The following is a 20588-nucleotide window of genomic DNA, read 5'->3' as shown; positions in this document are numbered from 1 at the left end:
CTGTCGGGAGGGTTTGAATGCACAACTGACCTGTCTTTCTTTTCCTCTGCTCAATCCAGAAATATTGCTGAGCTTCACGGAGGACATATTGGATCATGGGACGGCTGGTGTTCATGTGTAGCTCTGAAGCCGAATGTACCACAAAAACTGCATTTTTCTCATTAGCGCTCGTTCGTTCGTCTGTTTTGTTGCTTCCGACGGAGGTGCCGACAGTAAAGATGGTTGTAGAGCCGATCCGATTGCGACACTCGGATGAATGTCAGGAAAGGCGCGGCGCGTTGTTTCATCCTCCGCGGGCGAGCGTACGGCTGAATTACTTTGTTGGCTGATTGCACTTTAAGGAGAGGCCAACATCAACAGGATTGTGGCACTTATAGAGGCCTTTACTCAACTTTCAACCCATAACGGGAGATGTTTCCAGTTTTAGTTCATGTTTGCGCGAAGAGGAGAGATTTGGGGGTGTATCGGAAATGGGTTTGAGGATCTCGTTCGTAAAGTGGGAACCAGTAGAAAGGTAGCAAGCACAGATTTTACAACCCTCTTGTCGTCAGTGTACCAATTTATTATGAGCAGACATTGGAGGGAGGAGGGGGGGGGGTCCTTTTAAAACGCAACTGACGTATATTTATACAGATTCAAGAGGAGGAGGTTTTATCAATCCACGGGAAATTTTTTAAAGTCAGAAAGTTGAAGATATTTTGGTTACGGAAAATTTTCAGTGTTTAAACGTGCAGAAATGGAAAAGTGGCCAAGTGTGACGTTGACGTGTAAATAAATTCACACTGTAAAATAACTAGATTTCTAGCAATAATCCTTCCTCCTGGTTCTCGTCTGTGTTGAAGCGTCAGTTCCTCAAAGTGGCGGTACTGCAGTATTAGACACAATGTCTTGTTGGATTTCCTTTATTGTGAATAGTAATTGTAAATAGACTTCAAATGTACTATAAAGTATATAATTATATAAATGCTTTTGTAGCTCACATACTTTTTTGCACAAGATTGCAAGGCGTAATATTTAATTTTCTTATTCCATCATAGGTCAGCTTTTCTTTGAAACCTTGGTTGGGGAAAGAAGTCCTCTGATTGTTTGGAAAGCAGTACATGTATCATTTCTTTCACACTGCACTTGCATCCTCTTAAAAGGCACTTTTTTGTTGTGATTTTCACATTTTATTTTTATTAGGGCATAAGCTTTGTTGTAGAGGTGCTAATGAAAAGTTAAAAGTAATATTTGGAGGGGTATGTCTCAAATATATTGATAACGAGTTGTTTTAGGCCTCCGTGCCTCATCAATGTGTGTTTAAACGGAACCCCGTTATTTTATGAGATTGTCATTTGGTCGTTTACAAATGGGCTCTCTGCACATAAAACCACGATGCCATTTCCGCTGCCAACAATGCGATTCTGCCTTTCGGTGTGTCAAACTATAACAGCCGCGTATTCCTTCATCTCGAGCAAACGGCGAGTATGAGCCATGACGGATAAAAAGATCAGATAAAAGATTGTGTGTCAGGATGTCACTGAATCTTTTTAGAATCGATTATCCTATTGATTATTCAATCAATCACCCCACATCACACAGTTTTGTTTTGTTTTGCATTGTTTTATATTGACAGTAAACTCACTTCAAAATAAATATTTTCATATAAGTGCCTGTTGTGGCCGTTAAATGGCTGCTTCAATGGCCTGCTGGCAGTGGACGGGAGGAAAAAAAACAAAACATCTAACCATGACTGTCACACTTTTCTGCTCTTTGTCTTTCGTACACATTTCCCACAATAATCGCGTTAATTTACAGCAACCACACTCGATCACTTCTGAAGAGATGTGTTGGTAGGAGTCGCGCTTTGGATTAAGCTAAGTTCACTGGAGAAGCTTTAAAATGCAAATATAACCGAACACGATGATTTTGATTTATTATTAAGATGTTTGCTCCCTAAAAGTCGTGATGGGATGTACTGTGATGAGAGTTTGGCTTGTTTAATGCTGGTTTACTTAAAAAGTAACAAACCTGTGAAAAAATGAAAAACAGAACTCACACAAGCATCATTTGCAACACGAATATACTACAGTGTGTACTTTACAAACTGCATCGAGTTTGTCTGGAGAAGCAATGGTAGGGACATATGCTGGACTGGCCATCTGGCATACAGGACAGATGCCCGCTGGGCCGGTGTGTTTTGAGGCCCATGTGGTGCTATTTAATTATTTTTCCTCTATTTTACCCTAAGAGACCAGCCCACAATATATTATAGGAAAAAGTGCATTAAACCAATTATAATATAGCCAACAAACTGAACCAATCAACATCAGTGGCAGAGCTACGTGGTAGCCTGGGATGATCAGGTATGGTGGGGTCGTTGTCAAAATGCCAGGGCCATTTTTTTTGTGACATTTACCTTTAGTGCTGGCTGGCTCGTAGCCCTGCGTTCATGTTCCCATCTCCAAGCTCAAGCAATATTTTCTGCTTAAATAACTGGTAGACTAATATTAATACAAACATTACTACAGTGCTACACACATATTCCATCCTCTACAAGAATTTCTTATTAGCATATTGATAACCTGTATCTAACGGAACCACATTCCGAAAAACATTCACTTATACCTTAAAAATTGGTGTTTTGGAGGAGGATGTACGTCTGTGATGCTTAGTCTGGGTAAGTACTTGCATGATGGCGCAATTTTTCAAAACCGGACAAGGCTGAGCCGTATTTTGACAATGTGGTAGATTTACGTGCAAAGAGCCCATTTGGTCCGCTTAGCCTCAGAATGTGTCAACCGTTTCGGTTTATTGTAAAAACCCCGCACAACAAATCACTTCAATCTCATGTTAGTCTTTTGATGTGTGACTTTTCCCCCCTCATTCAATGTTTTTCTTTTCTATACAGTATATAAATATATATTTCCTGTGAAGCTTCTGTTTTAGGAATCGACCTATGAAGACGTGCTCAATCCAAAGAGTTTTTGTTAGTCGTTTTGCATTGCTTAGAGACACTTCCTGAACTACAGTAGATCGTATTCGTGGGCTTTTTACTGTTGCGCCTATGATGTTGAATATGATTGCATACAGTATATTATTCCCCCTCCCGTAAGACGAATGGTCGACATGAATCTGGTTCTGGTACGTACTTGGATTTGTTTGTTTTTTTCCTGCCCGAATTGTGGTGCAGTTACTCTACAAGAGATTTAAGCTGTAAAGTGGAAGACTTTCAAGAACTGTTTTTCCTCCCAGTCCGAATAAAGAATATTTAAACAACGTTTTGATTTTAATGGAAGAAACTCCTCTTAGAGAGAGAAAAGACAAACCCCATGTGGGATACGTATTAATACAGGATGTACATTTGTTTTTTGTTTTTCTTACCTTGTTCTTGATGTTAATATTGTTGTAAATACAAATTTATATTTAAACTGTTTGTCTCTGCTGTCTTTTTCCACTCATAACATTGCTAAAATGATTATTTCTTACACAATTATTAGCATTTTAAATACCAGACCTTTTGGCAATATTTTGTGGGTTATTACTGTTTGACAATGTATATCACAAGATGGCAGAAGTACGGAAGGTTGGTGATTCTCAGTCAGGGTGCCGTGACCACTTGAGTGTGCTGTGAGCCTGTGAGAGATCATCACGATTGAAGCAAATTATCCGCCCATCCATCCCTGCCGCTTATCCTCACAGGGGGGCTCGGGGGTAGACTCTTGAATATGCTCAGAGAGTGAGGCCACCACTGCCCCTGGCTGTTAATTCCGCCCCTGTTATGTTACCCATCCATGGTCTTAAAGAATCATTTGATGTTGTTGGATATAGTAATGATTTATCAGATGTGTTGGTGGCCTAAAAACACCAGCTTCTCGTGTTAAAAAAAAACAAAACAAAAAAAACTGTTTAATAAACTGGGAAAAAAACACATAAAAACTTAATTGTGTTTTTTTCCACTTTTCATAAAGGCATGTTTTGCAAAGTTTGCAATGCAGTGCATAGTTTGCAATGCTGTAGAAACACATTTTGTTGGCAAAAAGTCCACGTTAATTAGAGGGAATCTATTTTGTTTTGTTGTGTTTTGCATATGTGTGTAGAGTCATCTTTACTTTTGTTCCTAAGTACAATTCTGAGTCTGTATTTTATTTACATTTTTTTAAGGAGTTGAATACAGTTTTCCCTCGTTTTCCGCTGGGGTTAGGTTCCAAAAAATACCCCCAATAAATGAAATCCGCGAAGTAGTTAGCTTTATGTTTTACAACTCGTATAAATGTTTTAAGGCTCAAAAATCCCCGACCGCACAATTTATACACTTTTCTCATTGAGGCATTTACAAGTTCTCGCATTTCTCTCTTGTTCAAACATTGACAATGTTCAAACCTTCATACATTTTATAAAATGGGTATATTACTGTAAAAAAAATATGCAAAATTGCACTTTAAAAAAAATCCGCGATACAGCGAGACCGCGAAAAGTGAACCGCGTTATAGCGAGGGAAGACTGTAATTATGTACTTGTACTTTTGCCAGGGTAAGCAGGGCCAGTCTATTGCTTAACCAAATGAGTTTGAGTCCGGTTTTTGATGCACATGGGGCGGGCAGACATGAAAGAGACGCACGGCTAGACAATTGGACTGCACGTGCACGTGGACCCGCCTTCTTCCCCTCTCTTAAGTCGCGACCAAACATTTTGCCTTATTTTCCGGAACAGGAGACAAGACTCCACTCCAGCACTTTGCACTTGGCATACCGTTGCGGTGTGTGCTCGTGCGTTTCAATCATGCCTCCGTTCCTGTAACCTCGTTGTCGGCTCGCCTTTTCCCCCTGTAATCTCTTTTTTCTTATCTTTTTTTTTTTTTAATCTGTATTTTATTTTGTTTGTTCCGGTTTATTCCCCCCCCCCCCCCCCCCCCCAAATGACTTCACCGCTCTTCTTAGGGCATCTGGTCGGGGTTCCCGTGGAAACAATGGATACCGGTCCGGCGGAAAAAGACACTACTCACACGAAGATTTTTGTCGGCGGTTTGCCGTATCACTCAGACGACGCCTCACTTCTGAAATATTTCGAGACTTTCGGGGACGTCGCCGAGGCGGTTGTAATAATCGACAAACACACGGGCAAGTCTCGGGGATACGGATTCGTAAGTACACCACATTTATATCTTAATGTTGGACTAAACTCTTATTCGGTGTCTAAGCGTCTTGAATGTTTCTTTTTTTTAACTGCCAATAATCATGGCGCCATGCTTATTGAGCTGCAAATTATTTTGAATAAGTGTACCATTTTATTTGCTCACTTGCCCAAAATCCTTAAATGCTAGCTGAACTGACCTTCACCATCCTCCATCATGTTTGACATCAGCCGAGATGTCATGCATGATGGAGGTGATGAGAGGGAACAAGTTGGTATGGTTCAAATTTCAATTTTTTATACGACCTCAGGAGCGTCATTAGCCTTATTATTATTAATTCAATCTCTGGTGTAATAACCTTATTTATTGATTGATTGAATTCTTATTTTTCATTTTATTATTATTGTTATTATTGTTATTATTAATTCAATCTCTGGTGTAATAACCTTATTTATTGATTGAGTGAATTCTTATTTTTCATTTTATTATTATTGTTATTATTGTTATTATTAATTCAATCTCTGGTGTAATAACCCTATTTATTGATGGATTGAATTATTTTTTTTATTTTATTATCTGTTCTCATTGCTGCTGGACGTGTAAATTTCCCAAAGGGAGCCATCCCAAAGGGATCAATAAAGTCAAGTCTAAGTCTAAATCTAATTCTAACGGTCACCAGATGACCCAGGGCCTCCACGTGACTTTGTCGGACCACCTGAAGTTCACTCATTGTTGCCCGAACGGGCCACCGCTGAAAACTTAAAGGGCCTAGTTGGCCAACGTAGCCGAATACTCAGAAATACGACTATTTTGCAATATCACTTAGTGGAGTGCAGTCTGGGAACCAGATATGCAAAATAGATCGATATGACACATCTGTAACAACAAACAAACAAAATCAAGGATGGAGGCTACAATATTCTCCGTATTAACTCATTAGCTCCCAAAAACGTATAAATACGTCATATTTTAAATGTTTTAAGTGTCCCAAAGACGTATTTATACGTTTTTTTATTTTTTTATGCCAGAGCATAGAGAAGGCTTTGATGCAATCTCTCTACTGCAGAAAATGGTTGAGTGGCAGCAGAGTATAAGAGATCAACCAGGCCATGTTAAAACAAGCTGATTTCCCCACAGTTCTAAGCAGAATTGTGAAAAACGACGAAACCTAGCTATGTTCTATTGCTAATTGCTGCACAGCAGCAACAGAGAGGAATATACTTTTTTTTTCCCCTGATAAAAGAAGAGACTCTAATCTCTCTTTTGGTATGTTCCATATTTTTATAGCAATAGAACATAATATTTCGCGGGCCTTGACAAATCAGTCAAAATCCAGGAAAACACTTAAGTCAAAATGGTTGGGAGTGAATGAGTTAATAGCAAACTGTGTCGACAAAAAAAAATAATAATAATTGAAGTGAAAGTCGGGTGAGATTTCTTTATGTTTCAACTTTTGAACCGGTCTTTTCGTTGGTAGAGCAATATGCAGGTTGCGATTAGGGCTGGCACACCGTGTGAGACAGCGCTGCCCCTGAAAACAAGCAGATTTCATCAAGACACGAATTATGCTGTTAAAATATGTTTGTTTTTTTTGGGGGGGGGGTGAAAACATGCCACAGATTTGTTAAGATTGTTTGAAATTAACAATTTAAAATAACAAACAAAATTTATATTAACAGTAGGGCTGGGTATTGCCTCCAACCTCACGATACGATACGTATCACGATACATATGTATCCCAAATAAGACACATTTTATTTTATTTTTTTAAACAAAATATAGGAAAATAGGTATACTGAACACGTGCCATGTTAAGTTTATCAATAAATACATGTTGACATTCTTCCTCTGCTTTCATTTTTCTTAGCAAGACACAGTGTCCAATCACCGGTGAGCTATTTTTGCATTAATTGAAGGCAATTAACTTGAAAGACGCTGCTGGTTTTGATTTTTTAGGTACAATGCAAGCCGCAAAGGCAAACGTGAACTGCCGATTTAAAGTTAACGAGAAATATCGATTCTGACGCCATGTATCGATACGTGTATTGTAGGGGTGTCACGATTCGCCAACTCCACGATTCGATTTAAATTTCGATTTTGGGGTCACGATTCGATTTTTTTTTCGATTTTTTTTTTTTTTTTTTTTTCGCTCCCCCACTTTATAACACAGAGGCATATGCTTCTGTAGGCTAAGGCTAGTCTATGATCATTGGTTCTATTCATTGTACAGTAAATCTTATTTCAAAAGATCGGCTACATATAGGTGATGCAATTTCCATATTATTTTTGTGTAAATTTATGTAATATATGATAATTGACATTAGGCAGGAATGATCAAATTCAAAGAATTTATTTACAATATAAAGTTAACCGTCTTGTTCTTACTGAAGTGTAAAATAAAAAATAAAAAAACAAAAACAAAAAGTCACAGTGGGTGCCTGCCATCTATTGACTGTTTTTGGTTACAACAGTGTGCTGTGCGTTCCTCTTAAAATAATGTGCAATGTGCAACAACAACAAAAAATATATTGTATCCAAAGTCATGGAACAAATACAGCCTGAACAAACTATATCCCAACATTTACAGTTGCTGGGCATACTGTAGCGTGGTTCAAGTACACTAATTAAATGTTTGAATCCAGCGTTTTCCAAGGCTGCAGGTCTGCTGCTATAAATAGACCTATGGATCTGGCGTTTCGCGCGAGCTGAAGTGTGTGGAAGTTTCACTGTAAATGAGGATGAAATAGTTGGTTGGACCGTTGTTTTCCCACTTCTAGTTGAATTTGATAAATCTAAATCTTTGTGATGCCTGCGTAAATGTCCCGTCATGTTTGTCGTGTTTCCCGTTGTTACGGCTGGCGGCTCGGGCCCGCCGCCGGCTCCGCTCCCCTAGTATGTATGTGTGTGTTTGTGTCGGCTGGTGCCCGTATAATGGTACTTCAGTTTGAATGCGCCAGCGCGACACTCTGATTGGAGGACTGTGCCAGCGCGACACTCCGATTGGACGACTGTGCCAGCGCGACACTCCGATTGGACGACTGTGCCAGCGCGACACTCCGATTGGACGACTGTGCCAGCGCGACACTCCGATTGGAGGACTGTGCCAGCGCGACACTCCGATTGGACGACTGTGCCAGCGCGACACTCCGATTGGACGACTGTGCCAGCGCGACGCTATTGTGTATCCGTGTATTATACCCCTATTGGTTATTGTTGTTTCTCCTCCGTTCTGTCAGTTCTGTCAAATGCGGTTATTATTTGTTCACCTTCCACTTTCACTCCCTTGTCAAACCCCTGCCTGAAATTTCAATTAAAACTACTCAGATGTTAAAGTCGACCCGTGTTTATCTACTCTATATTTTCTGTTATTGTGTTACTTCCCTTCCCCTTGACGAGCCGGGCGTAACACCGTGGCCGAGTACAGTACGCGCACATAGCATATCTTGCAACTGTGGTCTTTTTATCGACAACGTGAACGTTGTCGACATAACTCACCGGGAACGCAAAATGTTTCCAAACTGGTGACGAGAGAAGCGGGAGCGGCTTGAAGCACCATTGCTGTGTCTGTCCGCGCTTGCCATCATGACTGCAGGAGAAGTCAGCTAACAAGTGCCGTTAGCTAGTAGCTGAATGGCTGCGTCTCATTTGCTTTCCTGGGAGGTGGCGGTGGCGGCGGTGGCGGCGGGCGCGGGGGGGGGGGGGGGGCATCGAATCGTGTGTCCTCTCTTCTATTTCGATGCTCGAAATCGTGACGTAATTTCGATCGATTTCGATAAAAAATCGAAATCGTGACACCCTTAGTGTATTGTAATGAGGCCCGCAACGATATATTGCCGTATCGATTTTTTGAGCACACCCCTAATTAACAGAAGACTTTGGCAGCTTATTCCATTCGCGTGCGGCATAACACCTAAATGTCGCTTCACCATGTTTACTTTGAACTCTCGGCTTCACTGTCTAACTGTACCTTGTCACTTGCCCATGTGCCTTTTTAGAATTCCTGGTGGGCTGCTAAATTCTCACGAACTACTGCCACAGAATTCCCACCCTTGCTCTACGCCTTTTGTGCAAATGTGGCTTGTCAGTTTGCAGCGGTGCTTTTGTGCGTGTGTGCGCGTGAGCGAGACTTTTACCGAGCCACGGCCTGCTCATTTCATCCTTTTTGAACTCCAGCAGATCTCAAAGCATCCTGCAACCATTTGCCGAAAAGTTTCACATTGAGCATCTATTTGCTCTGGCGCGTCTTGACCTTGAGCTCAACACATTCAAAGCTCCCCTTCCCACGCTTTCTGCCCACTCTACAAACTCATTCCCTCGAGGTAGACTCCAGTTGCTCATCCCAATCCGGAAAAAAAAAAACTCCCACATACTGTAGCAGCCTACGCTAACTTAACATCCCGCTGAAGCTCAACTGGAAGCACCTTAATGTACATCTTTCTTCCTCCTCATGTATTTTTCTAAACCAGTTTTTTGGATTATTATTATTATTTTTTTTAGGACATCAGCTTCCTGCAAGAGCCTGTCCATGCACAAAGGAAGGGGGGGGGGAGGGGGGTTGCACACGATGCAGTTGATCTGCTATTGGAGTTGACCTGCGGGATGTTGTGTCAACAGGTAACCATGGCGGATGGCGCGGCCGCAGAGCAGGCATGCAAGGACGCAAACCCCATCATCGACGGCAGGAAGGCAAACGTCAACCTGGCGTACTTGGGAGCAAAGCCGCGCGGCTCACAGTCAAGTGAGTGTACTTTTCCGGACAGTCACGACGTCATTTGTAGGCTTTTTCATCGTACAATCCCATGACGACGCCATCAACGTGTCTGAGCTTTGGGAATCCTCTGGAATTTTTTGGAGGGATGAAACGAGTCCTCGAGTAAATCGGTTAAGAAAATGCTCAAGGCATTTTTTCTGCCTTGGATACCCATGGGCTTCACATGCCCATAGTTGACAAATATCAAATACATCCCCTGATCGAACTACAAGGGGGAAAAGAAATACTAAAAAAAATAAAAAATAAAAATAAAAAAAAAAATAAAAATAAAAATTCATCAGGGTTAAAAATGAGAAACCTTGAAAAGGGGAAAGGAACCGCAAATGTGGTAATCCCCCTTCCAGGCTGCAATGGATGCCGAGTGGGCAACAATTTACATAGTTTGTCATACTAAACCAGGGGTGTCAAACTCATGTTGGCTCAGGGGCCGCATGGAGGAAAATATATTACCAAGTGGGCCGCATCAGTAAAATAACGGTATATAACTTAAAAACGATTGCCGTCATTTCTATGCAGATTTTCGTGGACCGGCCCTAAATTACGGAACTCAACTGTAATCATATTGTTCCGAAAAATAACACAAATGCAAATCGAACGCGGCAACACTTTGCCGGTATATGTTCCGGACGTGTTAAATCCACCTGTTTTGCATATATATTGTTCCCAGAATGCATTGTGTGGCGGCGGTAAATGATGTTAAAAGGACGCTAATCCTTACTAGTAATTGGATTTTTTTCGTATTTAACACGTTTGTCGGTCTATGATTAAAAATCAAGTAATAATAATAATAATAATAATAATAATAAAAGAAAAACGTAATTTTAAGTTGTGTGTAAAATGACATCCAGGACGATTCCCCATACAAGTTGCATTGCTCATCTGAGGACTGCTTGTGAAATTACAAATTAATATGTTTTGATTGTGGCCGGCTGATTAATTAGTCCGACATTACAATTTTTATTTTATTTTATTTTTTACTATACAAAATCATATCGTGGGCCAGATTAACCTCCTTTGCGGGCCTGATCCGGCCCGCGGGCCGTATGTTTGACACCCCTGTACTAAACAATATGAACTAGAATAGTGTGAAAGTCCATTTAAGAAGTTGAAGTACTACAAGAGGAAGTCAGGGAAGTAGATCCTCATCCAAACCCAGCCTGATATCGGAGGGCAGCGAGCTCCATGGCGTCAACTTCAAGGTGATGGTCCGACCCAGTTTCCGTGAAGACAGTTCTTCTTCTTCTTCTAAAAAAAAAAAAAAAAAAACTGTAAAAAATGTGTCAAAAAGTCATGTTAGTGGTATAAAATAATCAGCGCCACCATTCATCCAGTGTTGTTGTCCGTACGTTTTCCACTCGGGTTCATGCACAGCTTGCGTGCTGCCGGGCATTTTCAGTGTGAACCACCAGAGCACATGCTCCGTGTTTTCCAAACAACGTCCTGCTGCACACCAAACCTTGACAGCCCCCCTTTGGAGCTTTGTGGCGAAAAAAAACGCAGTTGCGTGTAGGTGCCATTGACTCACAGCCAACTACCACTGAGCGTGTGTCCTCATCAGCTGGCCGGTGCTGTGACGCGTGCAAACGTGCAGCTGATGGGAGACGGCAGTGCTTGGTGTCATTTGTGTATGAGGGGAGCGTGATGGGCGGAAAAAAATAAGAGCGTGTCTGTTGCCTTTTTGTGTGACCTAAAAGAAGGATTTCTAGTGTCCATTTGAACAAAAGAGATGGGAAAGTAGTTGAACGGAAGTCACAGCAGAGGGCCAAATGGCTGGAGGAATGGAAAGGATGAATTTCTGCTTCTCATTCTTGATGAGCCTTGAAGGCAGCGAGGTCACAGACGTTGCATGTCAAGGGACTGGCAGCCAGTCAGCAATATTCGTGTATACACGCTTGCATTTCAACAAGCAGCAAAAGACGAGAGAGGATGGTCCTTGTCTCACCACCAGGATTATAATACTTTTGGAGTTTTGCATTGTAGATACTTTTAATTTCGTTTTGACTTTAGTCTTTTAGATTCAGTTAGTTTTAATCAGGTTTCAAAGGAAGTTTGTTAGTTTTTATTTGTGTTTATTTTGTTGAACATGCTTCGTTTTACTCTTGTTTTTAATAGTGTTAGTATTAGTTGTTTTTTTTAACTCATTCACTCCCAAAAACGTATTTATAACGTTTTTTAGGTTTTTGTATGCTAGAGTTTTTGTATGAAGGTTTTGATGTATGTTTCTGACTTGAAGCGGCCGCTTAAAGCGAATGGACTTATTACAATAAAAAAAACACACAAAAAAAAAAAACGGCCAGCAGGTGGCAGCAAAGTATAAGAGATCAACCAGGTCCGTGTTGCAACAAGCTCTTTTTCCCAGTATTTAACAGGTTTGTGAATAATGATGAAACTTCTAATGCTAATTGCTACAAAACATAAGAACAGATTAAAAAAATATACCGTATGTTTTTTTTTTTTTTCCCCTGATGAAAGAAGAGACATTTTTCTTTTGGTAGGTTCCATGTTTTGATAGCAATAGAACATTAAAATGGCTAGGAGTGAATGAGTTAATATACCCGTATTTTCCGCACTATAAGGCGCACCTAAAAACCTTCAATTTTTTCCAAAAGCTGACCATGCGCCTTATAATCCAGTGCGCCTTATATATGGATCAATATTGAGCCGCAACAGGTCTCGCTATCAAGACGTGATCGTTGACCCTGCACGATCGGTGACGCGCATGCGCAGATGATCCCACCATCTTGGATCGCTAGCTAATACGAATACTTTACCTCTGAGAAAATAATAAAACAGCTGTTTATTCATTTTGGGAGTGAATGGAGTTGTCAGAAAGCTGGTTTGTGATCTATTAATAAAGTTTGACTGACCTATCTGACTGTTTTGTTGACACTCCCTTTAGCGCACCACCATCTAATGGATGCATAACGTAACCGTAGCCTCTACTGTAGCGCCTTATATATGGAAAAAGTTTTAAAATATGTCATTCATTGAAGGTGCGCCTTATAATGCGGAAAATACGGTATATGGAGTATTTGCTCAGTGCAAGATTGGCGGGAAAAAAAAAGATCATTACGCATTTTGTAATAAAGTAAACTATGATTGAAAGTTTCACAATATATCGCAAAATGTCATCATTGTGATAATGGCATGTGCAATATGTGTAAGGACCTGCAATAAATTAATACTTTCATATGGATTGTATGCTTTCATCTTGACCAATCAGATGTAGGTTTAAATGTGTCACCATCCATTAAGAGAACAGTATCTCCTCTTTTAGCATTAAGACCACAAAATAACTATATTAAAACCCTAATGGGTAAAAACTGTTTTGTTTTGTTTTTTTCGTACAGTGCAGCACTACAATGGACCCAACTGCCAAAAGAATAAAAAATGAGTGGCTCATTACATGTTTTTAAAATGGCCCTCAAATTATGGTTACAAAACAACTCTTAAATACTCAAATGAACTTATTTATTCTTATTAAATAATTGTGCATTTTATGAGCTACTAAGTACGTGTATTATGCTACTGTTACCAATTCCTTGTTTGAAAAACACGAGGTTTTGATTTCTTAAACTAATCTTTTAAAATTGTTTTATTTTTATTGGTTTTATTTGAGTGTTTGACCTTTGAAATTTCATCTTATAGTCTTTGTTGATGAAATGATGTTGTCCTTTTGTGTTTTTTGTCACGTCTACGAATGGATTGAGCCCGCTAATTGCATAAAAACGTGTTTTTCTTTTATTAGATAATAAAACTTACATTTCTTTAGGAACATTTTAAACGTGGCAATAATATCTATCACAATATTATCATATCGCATGTTTTTCCAATCTTGTGCAGCCCTTCTACAATTCTCAGATGACAGTTTGACCTTCCTTCTTTTGTATGGCTGTACAGCAATACCAAAATAAATACAGTACATTTAAAATGAACCCTGAAAGCTCATATACGATATGACAAAAATGAACAACATTTTTGCTATAATGAGACCTAGTTTTATAAACGTAAGGTGTAGTTACAAAATGCTTTTTCAATTTTATTGTGTTTTTGTTAACTATAATAACCTTATTTGACCACCGCCTCTCATTTCTGCAGGTCTTGCTGCTGGGGTTCCAATCCAGCAAGTTCACCCTGTGTGGGCTCAAAGGCACTATGGGTAAGTATGAGATCAATCAATATTTCTATTTTCCATGTTGACTTGTCTGCTTTTGGTCTATTAAACACACAAGATGTTTTGTTCTGGATTCCACTCACGGTTGACTTGGGCTTCACTGAGGCAGCAAGCCACTTAAACTTTTGCGCGCACACACACAACTGCTCTCAAATAATCACACTTTTGCACTCAGGGGTTGTTGGTTCGCTAAAACACATCTTATTTGGATCCAGTCTTTTGTATACTATAAGAGAAAATAACTGCTCAGAGGAAATGACTGAATTTTGGATGAAACTGGTGTGAAAGAACTGAACGCATAAAACTGTCGCATAAAGCAAAAAAAAAAAAAAAAACCTTCAAGTCAAAATGTCAAACAACCCTTTAGATTTTAGGAGCATAATTTTAAGCCATTTATGCCTTGTTTTTTTTATTTTTTTTTAATTTATTTATTTATTTATTTTATTTTTATTTATTTTTTAAACACATGGACCATGTATAAAATAGCCACATTAGACATTACACATTTTGAGATTTTTTTATTTTTTTTTTAATGGGCAAAAGTGTTTTACAAAATACATTAAAAGAAAATATTATTTAGCAATTTCTTTTTAATTTTTTTTTTTTTTTTGCTGATCCGAAAAATGATCCGTACCATGACTCAAATCCGTAATTCCATCCAAAGTTCCGAACCGTGACTTTTGTGATCCGTGTTGCAACACTAGTAGCTTACCTGCGTGGGTTGAGGAGGCAGCCAACCAGAAATGAGCGTATACATAATAGGCAATGGTTTTGAGATGTTGCGCATGCATCTTGCCTATCTATGTAACTTTGCGGAGGCAATTTTGCATTTTCACTTTGAATTACTCTACAACTAAAGGCAGTGGTTTTTGTGTTGAATGAAAAACAGACCATTTAAAAAAAAAAAACCTTAATTGTAGGCTTTTTGTTTGTGTTGTGTGTACTGTCCCGCTTCTCGATGCCAAGCGCTCATCCCGAGGCTACAAAAAGTCCATTAAAAACCTCAATTGCTCCGAGTGCTATTAATATTGCAGTCCTTATTTTCTGAATGAGTGATGAGGTAGCTGACGCTGACCCAGATAAATCCATGCATGAGTGATGACGGATTGATTGAAAATCTGCCACGGCGAAGAAGTACATTCTCTTCAAAGTGCGAAGTGCACACAAACAGGGACTGGCTTTTTAGTGTATAGTTAGTATCAACACCTGCAAATTTAAAAATAGCATTTATGTGTTATGGTTGTGTAATGATATATATTGCTAAAAATACTGCACGATATACTTATACTTGGATTATAGTATTACTGTGTTAGAACTGTTGTTACACTAATGTTAAAGGGAACGCAAAGAGCGAGGGAACGAAATCTTTACGAGAGAACGCAGTTATTTTGCGAGGGAACACAAAGTTGTTTTTTCGCCTGGCATGTCACCTTAGCTGCATCGTAAACACTTCCGGGTCATCTTCCCTGTGACCAAAAGTGACGTGTAAACAAAGCATTGGGAAAATACATGCTCCATCCTCGTCGCTGTTGGTCACATGGAAGATGACCCGGAAGTGTTTACGACGCACCTAAGGTGACATGGTAGGCGAAAAAAACACCTTTGCGTTCCCTGGCAAAACAACTTTGCGTTCCCTCACAAGATTGCAAATTTGTCTTGCGAGGGACCGCAATCTATGCGAGAGAACTCAAAGTTGTTTTTTTTTCGCCTTCCATGTCACCTTAGTTGCACCGTGAACACTTCCGGGTCATCTTCCCTATGACCAAACGCGACGTGTAAACAAAGCAGTGGGAAAATACATGCTCCATCCTCGTCGCTTTTGGTCAAATGGAAGATGACCAGGAAGTGTTTACGACGCACCTAAGGTGACATGGTAGGCGAAAAAAACAACTTTGCGTTCCCTCGCAAGAGTACAAATTTGTCTTGCGAGGGACCGCAAAGTTGTTTTTTTCGCCTAACATGTCACCTTAGTTGCACCATAAACACTTCAGGGTCATCTTCCCTGTGACCAATAGCGACCTGTAAACAAAGCAGTGGGAAAATACATACTGTACTCCATCCTCGTCGCTTTTGGTCACATGGAAGATGACCCGGAAGTGTTTACGGCACTTATAAGGTGACATGGTAGGCGAAAAAAATACCTTTGCGTTCCCTGGCAAGATTGCAAAGTTGTCTTGCGAGGGAACGCAAAGATGTTTTGCGAGGGATCGCAAAGTTTGTTTTATTTTTTTACCATGTCACCTTAGGGGCTCCCAGTTGGTCACCAATATTTTAGGAATAACAGATCTTCGTCCTCTTCTCCTACTACTACAAATCAGTTTCCACATCTCTTTGCAGATCCAAACAAATGTGTGCCAGTTTTACATGTGCAAATCAGGTGATATTCAGCAAAGCATAGAAGGCCACAAAAGGTGCATCCCTCACAATGGCATCACTGCTTGATAATTGATTATTTAAGACAAGTTACAAATGACAATTGTACCAATCACGTATACTGTAATCAGGCCATTGCCTGCCATTTAACTCACTTTCCATTTGTGCCCCTCAAATGCTCAGTTTTGCTATTGATGAATGAGTGGAGTATCATTTCGCGGTGTAACGTAGCGGAAATGACTGATGATGCTTGCACGGCTTCCGGGCATTTCATTCTAAAGTCATTATGACATTTTGTGTCAAGATAATGTGGATTGGACCTTTTCTCAATCTGGAGACCAAAATCCATTCGCATGTTGACAGCATGGCAGAGAGTCCAAGTCGGACGTTGGCCCTTCTGTCTCAAACCCTCCCCCAAGCTCTGAGTGTGCGTTTGTCGAAAGAGGATGAAGCTGTGTGTGCGTGTGTGTCTCCGCTGAGTGTGTTTGCCTCTGCCTGACTCACTCCCCTCACATCCCTCATCGGAACTATTAAAAGCGTGACTGTCTTCAGGCATGAGAGATATATGATGGCTGATCTTTCACCTCTGAACGTCTCCCTCCTCTCATCCTGCTCATTTCTCGCCCAAGGTATCCCGATGCTCGCACCCCCCCCCCCCCCCCCCCCCTCGCCCTCGCCTTTATTCACTTCATCCCACACTTGTTTTGTTGTAGTGCTTTTTGACAAGGGGGTGTGAGTATAGAGGAATCTGACTGCAAGGGAGTAAACCCAAAGAGAGGAGGCAGAGTGCCGTCTGTGGAGGTTATTCTGCTCTCGTGGCTCCCATGCAGCTGTGCCAATTAGCCTGAGCGCGCTCCACTCACACACACGCAATCACAATACGAGCGCGCCCCGTTATTCGAATAGTCTTCGGAGCTCAGATTTTCTGCATGTGTCTTAGACGTCCTTGTCTTGCATGCGCATTTCAAAAAAAGAAATACTGTGTATAAATGGCCGTTTGATAGCCGGCAACGTCGCCCGGGTCGGGGAAAGTCGAGGCGCTGCGTCCTCTCGTACGATGCGGCTGTCACATTGAATCAGTCAGGCGGCGGTTCGGGGTCGCAAGAATGACACTGCACTTCTGCTCTGGGAGAGTTGCGCGAGCAAGGAGACATGAGATGGCATGGGGGGTCATTACTACAGTTGCTTGGAGTTTGTGTTGTCTTTTGGTATTATCTGCATGCAGAACTCACCATTTATCTTTATACTTATGTAACCGAAGGTCAGGCAGTGGACGAACAAAGAAGATGTAGAAGAAGAAGCAGGAGGTAGTGTGGGTAATTTCAACCCCAGGCAGCAGTTTGTTGTAGGTGTGCAGCGCAAATGGCCACGCCATCCATAAGTAGAGCAGCCCCAGAGGTCCGATACTCTCACTTCTTTCCAGCTCAACACCTCCTGACACCAACACCAGCCCAAAATGGCCTCAAGGTGCTATCGGTGGTGGTAGAACTCAACTTGGCCATTTATGCCTGCTGGCATTTAACTAAACTAGCACAGAAAGGTCATGTACCAAATGCGTAGTTTTTTTTTGTTTGTTTTTTGCAATCTAGAGAAAAGAAGAATTTGTGATGTGACTTTTAACATAATACAACATGTAGCATTATAGGGGTGTTAAAAAAAAATCGATTCGGCAATATATCGCGATATTACATCGCGCAATTCTCGACTCGATTCAATAGGCGGCCGAATCGATTTTTAAATATCCATTTTTGATGGAAAAATATTCACCAAAACGTCTTAAGGTTCACACCTTAAGCATGGAGGAATGTTATATTAATGGAACATTAAGCCTTAATATTTTATTTTAATGCTGTTCAAACATGAAACAGATTACAAACTGTATAAGACTGAAGTTTCAGATAAATAATACATTTTCATACAAATCTTACACTGTACAAGTTCACTGATTAGTATTTTCTAAATTTAAATAAAAATAATCGCAACAATCGACTTGTAAATTCGTATCGGGATTAATCGGTATGGAATCGAATAGTGACCTATGAATCGTGATACAAATCGAATCGTCAGATACTTGGCAATTCACACCCCTATGTAGCAATATAACAAAAAAGGTTAGGCTAATTGACACCACGAGACACAGCTGAGCAAGACACAAGTGTCAGAGGCTGCTGATTGGTTGACACATGAGGAAGTCATGCAAACACAGGTGGGCAGAACAATGCTTGGCGAGACAAGGAAGACCGAACATAACGGATCATAATAGAAACTTAAAGGAACATGATGACAAAATCACACAAAACCCACTCAAAACTAGACCCATGACCAAAGCAAAAATAAAAAACAAACCAAAACCCAACCCAAACCATGACAATTTGTGTTTGTTGGCCAGGAAAAATCGGGGTAATCCTTCTTTTTGTTTTTCTTAATGCATTTTGAAATGTCCCTTGTGTTTGTATCTTTGAAATTAATCATCATCCAACGTGTGTCCTTTTCAGGCTTTCTCATCCTTACATCTACCCTCAGGCGTTCCTGCAGCCCAGCGTGCTGCTGCAGCCCAGCATCGCCCACCCCCACTTAGCTCCCTCTGGATTGGAACACTACAACCCGTCACCAGTGCCCTACCTCAGCTACAGCTTCTCACCCGGAATGCCAACGCACACTCTCCTCGCCCCCCAGACTCCCCCGCCACCAGCCACCAATTCGCCTTTGGCCATGTTCTCCGTCTTGCCCGCCGTCCCGCAGGTTAGCATCCCTGACCTTGTGCGCCAGCGCCACCGCACGCTGTGAGCAGCCCCGGCGACCAATCAGTACAATGTGGCATCATGAGTGCGATGTCATCAAAAAGGGCTTTTTGAAAGTTTGTTGTAATCGTTCATAAAAATGTAAAGGGGCTATCACTTGTATGGCGCTTTTCTACTCCATGCGCTTTAATACTTTCTCCTCATTCTACCTAATGATGATAAATGTTAAGGATCAAACCCACAACCTTTGGGTTGGGAGACACCCACTTTATCACCGGATCTAGCCCCATGTTATTGTTATTGTTCATATAGCCTGAATGTTAGTACTGAAGGAACGAAGAAATGGGCCCAGAGGCTGGCCACAAGAGGGCTCTTTGGAGAGCACATAAAAAAGGCAGGACACTGAAAACAGCTTGTTTAAAATTATGCAGCATCCATCTTTTATGTATTTTTTTTAGATTACCTGCCTAGGTCGCCTCATCAAAATATCTCTGTCCTCCTACCCCTTATTCCAACATGTTGTTTTATCCTACCTGCACATATTGATGTAATTTCCCTGCCTTCAGGTGATATCTCAGTTCTCATTCTAAATCAGGGTGGTCGTGACAACACTGAATTTATGGTGTGTTGTTTTTTTGTTGTTGTTTTTTGTTCGTTTTTGCTGCAGCCGGAAGTTTTTTGATATTTGTAACAGTCAGCACAAGAAAGTTGTTGCTCTTGGTTACGTTCCAAAGCTGCCACTACATGGGTATATGTTGCCGCATTTTGATAATGAAAATGTTGTACTTTATTGTGAAAAGAGAGCAGAACAATGCAATACTTGTCAGTGTCAAGTCAGATTATATCAGATCAGATCAATCCGAATTGTTTTTTGTTATTTTATTTGTCAGCTTTAGAATTAGACTAATGCTTGAGCAAAGCTGGATTGGCATCCTTTGTTGGTATGGAACCATGTTTGTCATTAAAAAACGAAATAAATAAAGCCATATGTAACCTTTAGTAAGAATATGCAAAATAAAAGCAATGTTTCCTATTGAGGCTTGGGTGCTGTTTGTCCTTAGTGGAAGTTATTGAGGTCAGTATCAAGTGCAGAATGAAGATTGCTTGATGGTGAGCCTGAGGAAGCATACATGAGTCATTGAAGACATTTTTGTAGAGAAATTGATTCAAGTGCATGGAGGTAAAGGTCAGATTTTAAAACATATGTTGAAAGAAAACAGGCATGCAAGACTTTTTTTTTTTTTTTTTTTTTTGCAAATTTGTTGGAGTTGCAAGTAATCTAATTCAGCTGATGATTTCAAGTTTCAAGTCACCCAATGGCTTCTACAAATTAGCCTCTATATATTTTACCAATCAGGGGGTATCATGCCTCTGTACTACTACTGTATATGTGAACACATGTAATGTCAATGTAAA

At 40.5% G+C, this 20588-nt stretch overlaps 2 protein-coding genes across 6 annotated transcripts in view; both read left to right on the top strand.

Moving 5' to 3' along the window:
* Positions 1 to 3410, top strand: part of LOC144013604 (nuclear receptor coactivator 3-like) — a 70088-nt gene extending 66678 nt beyond the window's left edge. For all 4 annotated transcript variants that reach the window (XM_077512675.1, XM_077512676.1, XM_077512677.1 and 1 more), the window contains one exon: positions 60 to 3410. In XM_077512675.1, the coding sequence (XP_077368801.1) occupies positions 60 to 71 (12 nt within the window). In that variant the 3' untranslated portion in view covers positions 72 to 3410. The remainder of the gene's footprint in view (positions 1 to 59) is intronic.
* A 1144-nt stretch (positions 3411 to 4554) lies between these two features.
* LOC144013602 (RNA-binding protein 38-like) lies at positions 4555 to 20205 on the top strand. Of its 2 annotated transcripts, XM_077512673.1 has the most exons (5): positions 4556 to 4807; positions 4920 to 5122; positions 9728 to 9851; positions 13983 to 14043; positions 18927 to 20205. In XM_077512673.1, the coding sequence occupies exons 2-5, from the start codon at positions 4949 to 4951 to the stop codon at positions 19216 to 19218; spliced, it is 651 nt and encodes a 216-aa protein (XP_077368799.1). In that variant the 5' UTR covers positions 4556 to 4807; positions 4920 to 4948; the 3' UTR covers positions 19219 to 20205. The 2 variants fall into 2 exon arrangements, with proteins under 2 accessions (XP_077368798.1, XP_077368799.1); XM_077512672.1 differs by having other exon boundaries at positions 4555 to 5122.
* The last annotated feature ends 383 nt before the right edge of the window (positions 20206 to 20588 follow it).

This window comes from Festucalex cinctus, chromosome 2, assembly GCF_051991245.1.
Source record: "Festucalex cinctus isolate MCC-2025b chromosome 2, RoL_Fcin_1.0, whole genome shotgun sequence".
Lineage (NCBI taxonomy): Eukaryota > Metazoa > Chordata > Actinopteri > Syngnathiformes > Syngnathidae > Festucalex > Festucalex cinctus.
The sequence above is the reverse complement of the archived record's forward strand: the minus strand, read 5'-3'. Positions and strand labels throughout refer to the sequence as shown.

Bases quoted from the DNA above. Each gene is read 5' to 3' on its own strand.
- LOC144013602 (XM_077512672.1), top strand. From the start codon at position 4,898: ATGACTTCACCGCTCTTCTTAGGGCATCTGGTCGGGGTTCCCGTGGAA. The intron at 5,123-9,727 runs GTAAGTACACCA...TTGTGTCAACAG, and splicing joins AGTCTCGGGGATACGGATTC to GTAACCATGGCGGATGGCGC. The intron at 9,852-13,982 runs GTGAGTGTACTT...TCATTTCTGCAG, and splicing joins GCCGCGCGGCTCACAGTCAA to GTCTTGCTGCTGGGGTTCCA.